Source organism: Morone saxatilis, unplaced genomic scaffold (genome assembly GCF_004916995.1).
Source record: "Morone saxatilis isolate NCDOM2014 unplaced genomic scaffold, NCSU_SB_2.0 Contig22, whole genome shotgun sequence".
NCBI classification, from domain to species: domain Eukaryota; kingdom Metazoa; phylum Chordata; class Actinopteri; family Moronidae; genus Morone; species Morone saxatilis.
The window spans coordinates 254,950-265,717 of record NW_023339785.1 but is presented as its reverse complement, the minus strand read 5'-3'; the positions used below and the strand labels follow the sequence as shown (position 1 = coordinate 265,717).

Sequence of the window (10,768 nt, the reverse complement as noted above, 5' to 3'; positions counted from 1 at the left end):
ATTAACATGTCATCAACTGGTCACATTGGGCTTGGGGTCCAGAGAAAAACAACGGTGTCCGACATTTTGTTTGTTGGGCGATAAATACACAGCCGACTCCACATTAATCTTATTGACTCCGATTTGGCGTAATCGGGTTGTCATTACCGGCCGACGTGAATAACAAATCTTATTGTATTTTACGCTTATCTTTAGCCAGCAAGTTTTTAAATAAGATTCAAACATCGCCCGCATCTGGGCCGCAGGGATACATTTTAACTATGGCTGCTGGCTTCGTAAACTTCACGTTGGGGTTGAACGTCATCTAATGGACCGTCTGGCCTGTTTTTTATCCCGGGTTCCTGGTGAGCTTGCCGTCTCACGCCTGGCCATCTCCAATTTGACGATTCGCCACAAAAAAAGGAAGTTGTCAATTACTTCAGTGTTACATGATCCAATCTCAACAAACTTTCACGTCTAATAAGAGTCCCCGCCCTGAACACGGTTTTTACCAATGACAGTTATCAGATATAGTGATAGCGCACTCCTACTGGGCAACAGAAAGTAAAGCGCTCGTTGGCGATTTTTGATCTGATATGTGAAATTTTCATGTTGTGGTCCGCGGCAGCACACCCCAAGTTGCGTGGAGTGCGAGGGCCCGATCATCACTGCTTGCAGTTTTTTTTTAATATATATATATATAAATATATATATATATTTGTTGAGACAGCACAGTCCACTCTCATCCCACTCTCTCCGTATGTAAGGGGAAAGGTTCTGGCCTCCAGCAAGCAAAATGTAAGAAAGTCCAGTTAAAGCTGCCTTAATCATCAATTAATCAGCAATACTTCAGAAAGTTCAAATTACTGTGTGATGGTGTAGAAGTGACTGACTCATGAACCTGCAGACAATTATCACTATATAACACTGCAGGTCCTCTTGTTGCTTATGTGTATAATCTGTGAGGAGAGTGAATATTGGACTTGGATTCACCAGGACTAAATAAATGCAAATGTTGATCTCTGTCTGCTGTATGTGTAAATAAGCAACTGTAAGGCTGGGCAGTATGGCTCATTAATAATATCTCAACATTTGTAGTCTATGCTGAGAAATTTATAAGAAGACACTCACAATGTGGAAATTTGCTTGTTAGAGCAAATTCCAGAAATAGCACAATACAAAAAAGAGTGACAGACAAGTAAAAACATATAAAATAAAAATCCAATATAAAAATAGAAGACGTAATAATAATACAAATATAAAATTAGAGTTATATATACACTTTCTATATATATACAGATATGTAGAGATAATTGCTCATATTGCAGAACGTCTTGCCTTTTTTTGGTGCCCATGTTAACAGCTTACACCAGTTTAAAAGTCCATTATTCAACATTTCCGATTATCTTGCTTTCATCAGGGTTGTTGTGTCTTGTTTACCGTTTTCATTTTGAAAGTATTCCAAATCAACAAATCAAAAACTATTTACATTCATCCACATGTTTACACTCTCTAGGTGACCACATATCACGTCTACATGGCCTTACAGAGTGATTGTCATGTGACGGTGACAGAGTCTAGACAGCACCAGCTTAGTCCAGACTCGGTCTCCCCTGCACAGATCTTGACTCTGAGAGTGGAAAGCATCAACCCGGCTGTCAGATCCTTTGATATCAGGTGTGTTTTATACCAGTTTGGATCTTGAGCTGTCACGACAAAACAGCAAATGCCATGTCTCAAAAAGCCGAGTAAGTTTTGCTGTGTTTCCAGGCTTAACTCTACAGAGTATGCAGAGCTCAGAGAGAAGCTCCATGCTCCCATCAGAAACTCAGCCAATGTAGTGATCCACCAAACCATCAGTGAACTCTTCCTGGAAACATTCAGAGCTCAGGTGGACCTCAACCAGCCATACACACTCCCCAGTGGACAGGTACACTACTGTATGTGTGTTTCTGTAACTGCTGTGTTTAATAGTCCTGTCTGTGTGATCACAATGAAAACCTCTCTTCAGGAGATGGAGCCCTGTATTGGCTGTATGCAGGTTCCGGCAAACACCAAGCTCGTCAGTCTCTGCCACACAGAAGGTGTGTGTGTCTGTGTGTCTGTCTGTCTGTCTGTCTGTCTGTCTGTGTGTGTCTCTCTCTCTCTCTGTGTGTCTCTCTCTCTCTCTCTGTGTGTCTCTCTCTCTCTGTGTGTCTCTGTGTGTGTGTGTGTGTGTCTCTGTATAACTGTGACTGTGCCTCTGACTGTGACTGATGTGTGTTACAGGGGCTCAGAATGAGTCAGAGTGCCAGCAGTGTTTCTGTAGACCCATGTGGTGTCTTTCCTGTCTGGGTCGATGGTTTGCGAGCCGCCAAGACCAGCAAAGACCTGAGACCTGGTTGTCCAGCAGGGTCCCCTGCCCTACCTGTAGAGCCAGATTCTGTATACTGGACGTCTGTGTGGTGCGCTGACAAGACCCACATACAGATCTGAAGTTAGGTGCGTTTTTAAGCAACATACAGCAAAAATCCTCTGGAGGAGGAGTGGACAGGACACTGGACTGAACTTGGTTATGTACCTGCCTATTCTGTGCTTTCAATAAGGAGAGATCATTTAGAGTAATGATGTAACACTTTCAAAAACATTTGGTTTGAACCTCAACATAGTGTAAAGTGGCATGATCAGTGTGACATTTTGCTTGTTTGGTGTTTGATCCCGAAAATCAAAGGGAAAAAATATGATGTAGAAACTTGAAGCCACCAGTGCACATACACTGAGAATGGACTTAGATATCGTGCGTCTAGCAAGAAAACCCAAAATTGACCCAAATTTGTATATTCATAGTTTTTTAATGAGATAGAAGGAGTAGATGACTCCAAGGGTTTTAATGTGGAAATTGTACTTTTTTTTTAACCTGACAATGTCAGGGTAAGCCAATCCTCAGCGTAGGTGGCTAATAAATGATGTGGTATTGGATGGCATACTTGATACACAATCCTGCATTTTAGGCAGTATCGGAGGGATTTCAAATACTGCTATCAGCATCCTTCAATCATTTCAGTTGTGGTTTAAATAATAGGACATTTGTTGACAAATTTGTTGTTGTTCACAGATCCCATTGTTGGTATGATGCATCGTTTCTAACATCTTTGCATTGGTAAAAAACTATTTGTATATAATTATTTGTTGACATCCTAAGCCTTTATTATATAGAAATGTGACCAGTAATTTTATTTGTACATTGATATCTCCTCTTCAAACTGTTCCTCAAGCTGCTGAAGAAGAACTAAAATAATAAAGTCAAACTACTTGTACCACATTGAGTTGCATAGCATCATATTCTTTTTCATTGCATTATGTTGACTCAAACCATGTCAAATTGCATTGCAATAGAGCTGAGTCATTGGTAGTTTCTTCATATGTATCTTTAATGCATCAAGATCATATCAGCCTCAGTGTTGGAGACATCCCTAATGTCTGAAGATTCTCAGTCATCCAGGTCATGGTTATCCAAGGAGGGTTGAGTCCACGGCAACTTGAAGTGGTTAAACAAAAAACTGAAAACTGAAAATTATACTATTATCAGATTGATAAATACAGGCCAGTAGCTTCAGTTCCCTCCCACAGTGCTAGGACATGCAGGTGAGGTGAATTGGATACTTTAAATTGCCTGTAGATGTGAATGTGTTGGAGACCTGTCTGCTGTGTGTGCTGGGACTAATTTGTCCTGCCCCAATAGGTGCAACAAAGCAGGAGAGCAAGGGTAATGTCAATCAAGTACAGTCTGTACGTGCCCAAAATAATTTCAATCACCTGTGTGGGTTTGTCATGGGTGTGCACGGCCTCTAACTGTTGTGTTATATGCCAGCAGCTCATCTATCCTCCGTGCTTAGCTATGTAAACACATCTGAAGCCTCCACAGATGAATCTGATACTTCTCGTCTGTAACCACGTAAGACTGCAAAAACGCACATTTCCCTGAAAGTCAGGGAGTTCCTTTTTAAAACTAAGTTAAATGTAAAAAAAAAAAGCAGATAAAGTAAGCATTTACATTCTGAGATTGTGCTCTCTTTCACCTTTAATCTATTCAATATGTCATTTGTTACTTTGACCCTCCATTAAGGGCTGAAGATCATGGACGATACAGGTAACGATTATTAGTAATAAAGGTAACTGATATTTGCAAACGATATACATGTTTGTTTTTTTATGTACGTATTTAGTAGTATTTCCATTTTTAGTGGCGTCTAGTGGTCAATTCTCAACTAACTGAACACCAGTGGTGTCTGTACCTAACGACCTGGAAATGAGAACAGGCTGTAAAGCATGTAAGAGAAACTATGATAGAAACATAGTGGTTCAACATGGCGAACTCCATACAAGGTGACCTCATTCTAAGGTAACAAAAACACAACAATGCCAATTTTAGGTGACTATACACCAATGAAAACATACACATGAATGTGGTGTTCCAGATTCTCCTAAATGTTGAAAAAAATAATCTAATAGAACAATGAGAAAAAAAACAGTATTTGTCATGATTGTTAAGCAATAAATAATCCATAATACAGACAATTGTATAAAAAAATTATCAGGAAAACTCATCTGTGATGTAACATTCACAGGAAATAATGTGCTCAAAATCCATCCAAATTGCTCGTTTACACAAACTTCCTGCAGTTATTGACTGCAGAAAAAAAGTTGGGAACCCCTGAGCTACAGCACACAGTCACCAGCATGCCCCTAATTTTGGAGAACATTATATAGACGTATTTATATTTATTGGACTTCATATATAAATGAGAGAAGAGGCGCTCACTTTAAATGTATTAATTGGCTTTTATGATCGATGTAACCAACACCACCAAAATTCCTGCAGCTGAGGCACTAACATACTTTTCTGTTCATCCTGCCACTGACAGCCTGTTAGATGTGATGTATATTGTTTAGGTTGGGGTGAATTTATTTTATTTACACTGAACAAAATTATAAACCAACCCTTTTGTTTTTGTCCCCATTCATCATGAGCTGAACTCAAAGATCTAAGACATTCTATATGTACACAAAAGGCCTATTTCTCTCAAATATTGTTCACAAATCTGTCAAAATCTGTGTTAGTGAGCACTTCTCCTTTGCCGAGATAATCCATCCACCTCACAAGGTGGCATATTCAAAGATGCTGCATCAGACAGCCTGGGTATTGCCACCAAGGTGTCCTTTAGGGCTGGCCAACAAATAAAAGGCCACTCGAAAAATTGCAGTTTCACGTATTTGGGGGAGTTCTGAGGCGGGTCCAGGAACCCGTTAAGTATCTGGTGTGACCACCATTGCCTCACACAAGTGAACACATCTCCTTCGCATAAACAATCAGAATTCAGAAATTTACTTTTAATAATCCCAGGGAAAATTACTTTCGTTACAACTCCAAATCTAAAATCACAACATATTTTAAATACAGCATATAATTAATTATTAAGAACATATATATATATACACAACACACACACACACACACACACAACCACATATATTAGTATATATATTATATATACACACATATTATTATTACAAACAAGGGTGAAGTGTATAATTGAAAGATGATCAGGTTGTTTAGATGGGTTTGGTCCACTCCTTCTTCAATGGTCTGCTGCGAAGTTGCTGGATAATAAGGCAGGACCTGGAACACGCTGTCGTATACGGCCGATCCAGAGTATCCCAAACAATTGCTCAATGGGTGACATGTCCCGGTGAGTATGCGGCCATGGCAAGAAACGGGATGTTCTTTTCAACATTCCAGGAATTTGTGTACAGATCCTGGCAAACATGGGGCCGTGCTTATCATTCTTTGGCACATGAGGTGATGGTCGGTGGGATGAATGGGCCTCAGGATCTTTGTCACGGTATTTATGTGCATATCAAAATGCCATCAATAAAGTGCACCTGTGTTCGTTGTTTCAAACACACGCCTGGCCCATACCATTAACCCCGCCGCCACCATGGGCCACTTTGATCTACAAACATTGACATCAGGCAAACCCCTCACCCACACGACGCCTTATTACACGCCGTCTGCCATCTGCACCTGTAACATTAATCCGTGAAGAAAACACCTCTCAAAGTGTCCAGACGCCATCGAATGTAAGCATTTGCCCCTCAAGTCGGATTTATGACGACGAACTTGCCAGTCAGGGTCGAGAACCCCGCATTAGGACGAGCATGCAAAGATGAGTCCTGAGATGTCCTGACAGTTTGTGCAGAAATTCTTTGGTTATGGCAAAAAAACCGATTGTGCAGCAGCTGTCCGAAGTGGCTCGGTCGGAGACGATTAATTGGAGGTGAAGATGTTACTGCCAAAACTCTATGAAACGCCCTTGGAAGACGGGGCTTATGGTAGAGAAATGAACACAATTCATGGGCAACCAGCTCTGGTGGACCATTCCTTGCAGTTCAGCATGGCCAACTTGCACGCCTTTACAACTTGCGGAAGCATCTTGGGCATTTGTGCTGTGTGATGGAACTGCACATTTTCGAGTGCCTTTTATGTGGGCCAGCCTAAAGGCACACCTGTGCAATTACCCATGCTGTTGATCAGCATTTTGATATGCCACAGCCTGTGAGGTGATGGATTAATCATCGACAAAGGAGGGGAGTGCCTCACTAACACAGCATTTTGGAACAGATTTCGTGAAAACCAATTATTTTTTTTTTTTTTTTGGAGAGAAATAGCCTTTGTGTGTTACATGGAGAAAGTCTAGATCTTTGAAGTTAAGCTCATGATGAATGGGGGCAAAACAAAGGTTGCATTTCTTATAATTTTGTTCAGTGTATAAACTTCAGGTGCTTCATCGAGATGAGCATCTCTTCATCTAATGCTTTTTGCATCAGTGCCTTGTTCTAGGAAAATGGAGCCCCAAACGTTGGAGCTTTTGGAGAATTTGTATTTTAATAAAACATTTATTAATCTATGAAGCAGGCATAATATTCACATTTATGTCTGAAAAAACATGGATGCCCCTTAGGTAGATAAAACATGATACAAAATTGCTTTAAGGTGCCCTTCCAGTGGATAAATGTGGTGAACTATTTCATTCTAGGCTGCTGAAATCCTAAACCCTGACTAAACTGTTTCACCATGAATGCATCACCTTTCTGCATACTGATGCCCTTTTTATTTTTTCACCCCTGCCCCTCGAAGCGCCTGAGTCTGCTGCTGTGTGGTCCTTTCTGCTTTTCTATCAGTGTTGTCACTCATGCACTCATCATCACGCATCATCCTCCTGCATCAACAGCACCATATGTTAATATTAACTAATTAATTATCAGTGTACCAGCCACTTGTATAATGTGTTCTGTGCAGTGTTGGGCTAGTTACTTAAAACATGTAATGTATTACTCATTAGTCTTTTCAAAAGTAATTGAAAACGTATTACTCTGTTACACTACTTGTTGTATTACCTTAATTTACTCTAGTTTCCTCCTTGATTACAAAAATGTATCCAAGGATGTGGTCAGATTATTGGATTTCAAATCAATGTAGTTACACTACTAGTTACTGGGGAAAGTAATATTACTAGTTTTATTGAGTTACCTCCCAACACGGCTTCTGTGGCTCTGGAGGAGCTGTTTGTCAGGTCTGAGAAAAACACCCTGTTGATGTGTCTGACGGTATCAGGATATTACAGCTATGGAATATGGGCAATTATCATACAGGCAGGCTTTAATGAAAAGATGCATTACTTTTTCTTTTTATTTGTATTGAATAAACATAATTTGATAATATTTTGAAATGTAACAGGCATATAAACTATAAAGCAAACGTCTAATATAAAAACCAATGAATGAATGAGCTTCTTGAACTGCAGTTTGATTTCAAATATTTTCTGCTCATTAAACTGGAGCTTTTTACACACCTGCCACCAGACCAGCTGCATGCTCTGATGATTTCAGCACAGAAATGAGGTTTGCCAGGAAATACAGACTCAAACATGGAATTGAAAGGGTGGCAGTGGAAAATGCAGAATTGGAGCACAGTAATGCAATATATGTAGCTGTATGCATAGTTGAGTGAAGATTATTGCTGAACGATTCTGTATGCTGAATCTTTTTAATCAGTTAGCTGTCATGGCCTCGACATACAGAACTTTTCATCTCAGATATGTTAGTTAATCTGGCAATGTGTGGTGAGAGCAACTCATAACAACATATGTATAAATCATCCTGTCCGTTTGTCCATTTCCTCAATCGGATCCTCATCTCGTCCTCCCAGTGTCCTGCATCTATATAGTTTTGTCAAAGGGGTATGTGTTGGACCTGTCCACTGCTGTCAGCTTCACTCCTGAAACACAGAAGAAAGAGTCCATTAAAACAGGCCACTCTCATCAGCTCTGACTGCTCCTGGTTTAAACATCTACTGGTGAAGTTTTTATGGAAATCGGAAATCTTTACATCCCACACAGTGAGGACATCCTTACACAGTGTTCGTAGTATAACTGCATACTACTGTATGCTATATGACAAAAATCATTACTAGTATTAATAATATTACTTTCCCCAGTAACTAGCAGTGTAACTAATTACTAATAAATCCCCCAACCAACTAAAAATAAAAAATAAAAAATAGTTACAACCTTGTTGTCAACCCCTACTAATTTGAAATCCAATCACATCCTTGGATTCATTTTTGTAATCGTGGAGGAACCTAGTTTGGAAGATGGAAACTTAAATTCAGCAGCTGGAAATACTCCGATTAACCTTTTGGATTTTAAACAAAACTGGATTTTGTAAATCTGAATTTTGGGTAGAAAGAAGACAATTACCAACTCTGTAGCAGAAAAGAAAACCTAATCATTCCACTTGATAATGGAAACCATTTGAAAGGAAATGTATCAAACAATACAATACACTAAGACGAAGAGGATGAAGAGGAATAAATCTCTCTTTCATGTACGACAGCATGCAAACACTACTGGCAGCTATGAGTGAGAGACACAGACTGGGGCTATGGCTACAATCAGCCAGCACTATTTATACTTGCAGCTGCAGCTGCTACCATGCCCCCCCCCCCCCCCCCACCCCCATGGATTTCAGTGGAAGCTCTTTAAGTAAAATAAAATATATACTTATATTCTATAGAGCAGATATTACTCAGTATAGTCACAAAGTTTTCCTCAGTCAAGGCTCAGGTCTGAGATTTCCTGCTGTTTCTGTGACCTCAGGCCTATGCGGGGGCAAAACAATAAGCAAAAAATACAACAAACTCAGGGTTGAGAACGAAAAAAAAAAGCATTTAAATCCCCCCCCCCACCAACGTACACACACCATTCCACCCCAACCCTCTTCTCTCTTCACCAGATGGCTGCTGTCTACAAGCTGGAGATACTGTTTTCCCTCCGTTTCAAAGTAGTTGGAGCAGATGGCCTGGAGAGGCAGATGGGCGGGAATTGTTTGAGAGACTGCTGGGAATGTTCCAAGTGTGTGTGTGTGTTGTGTGTGTGTGTGTGTTGTGTGTGTGTTTGTGGTTTCAGTTCGCTGCCTATCTCCTCCTCTGCCTCATGGCGCCAAGCCACTTCCCTCCACTCTAAACATCTTGGTCTGGATTTTAAACACACAACCACAACACACACACCAACACACACACACACACAAACGTAGAATGCGCACAGAGAAACAGCAAAGCAAATCAGGGAAACCCAACTTCCTCAGCTCGTGTAGCATCTAAGAGCACATGGCTCAACCGCGCAGAGGCTGAGGAGAACTGTACACCCACTTGAAATAATTTATTTTAACCTCAAGGTGTGAATGTGTTATATTGGTCCTTTCGGGTCATTTCCTGTATCGCTTTGTAACAAAGTCAACTGAAATCTCATTAGTTCATCCCCTTTTAGAGAACAAATAATGTAATAGTTTTAAAATGTTTATATTTTTTTTATTTTTAGAAGGAAGAAAAAAAAGTCTATTTCTATAGAAACACTATATATAGAAAACTATATAGAAACACTACCTTGTCCACTGTAGGGGGGGGGGCACCAGAGACAAAGTAAACATACTTGCACTGTAGCCTTCTGGCAGACAGTGTATTGTTGGTGGTACTGAAGAATTAAGGGAAAGTACAATATCATTACCGTAACAAAGTATTTTTTGTTACTTTTTATATAACATTATTATAATTGGCTACATTCCAAGTGATTGTTAGAAGATGCAAACAAAAAGTCACATGAACAGGCAGGGAGCGGCAACAGCCTTGAGGGTCCAGTGTGAGCACTAGAGTGATTGCGTGTGACCACCAATCCGAACGATCTGGTCTTTGTGAGGAATCCAACATATCAGTTGCAGTATCCCAAAGGTAATACCCAGGCCAGAGGTGCTGGTTACCAATCATTACGGGGAAGATGTTGACCTGAGCTGAAATAGTGAGAATGTGCATCCTCTTGTGGGGATTGTTGTTCTGAGGCCAACTGGCGAAGCGGTCCAGCCCCTGGGAAAGTGGTCTGTGATAATGTCTGCCTGGTGGGATGGGACATGCTGGTGGAATTTAGGTAAACATGTCTGAGTCTTTTAATAAAAATACAAGTCCTGTCTGAGAATTAAACAAGCAGCAACAAAAACAACAACTGGTGAAATCTCCAGGCAGATAATACAGCTGGCATCTTAAAATTTTAAATTCTGACATGTGGGAAACCTTGTCCATCAGCTGTGACTATATTTCAACAACAAGCACCATAAGCTCTTTTATACAGCCTGTTGGAAGCCTGGCGAAATAATAGTGGGACAGAGAGGTTGGGTAGACTGGTTATAGTGGGACAGTGTG

The 10,768-nt window shown here is 40.4% G+C and overlaps 2 protein-coding genes across 2 annotated transcripts in view; one reads left to right on the top strand and one right to left on the bottom strand.

Annotated features, from left to right (window-relative positions):
- tmem129 (transmembrane protein 129, E3 ubiquitin protein ligase) overlaps positions 1–3,280 on the top strand; it is a gene marked incomplete in the record, with an annotated part of 5,320 nt that extends 2,040 nt beyond the window's left edge. Inside the window, 4 exon segments of the mRNA XM_035669705.1 lie at positions 1,496–1,656; positions 1,750–1,909; positions 1,991–2,063; positions 2,248–3,280. Of these exon segments, the coding sequence (XP_035525598.1) occupies positions 1,496–1,656; positions 1,750–1,909; positions 1,991–2,063; positions 2,248–2,432 (579 nt within the window).
- Positions 3,281–7,677: 4,397 nt separating this feature from the next.
- The window catches only part of LOC118333910 (protein atonal homolog 8-like), a 6,995-nt gene continuing 3,904 nt past the window's right edge, over positions 7,678–10,768 (bottom strand). Inside the window, exon 4 of the mRNA XM_035669730.1 lies at positions 7,678–8,296. Within this exon, the coding sequence (XP_035525623.1) occupies positions 8,291–8,296 (6 nt within the window). The 3' untranslated portion in view covers positions 7,678–8,290. The remainder of the gene's footprint in view (positions 8,297–10,768) is intronic.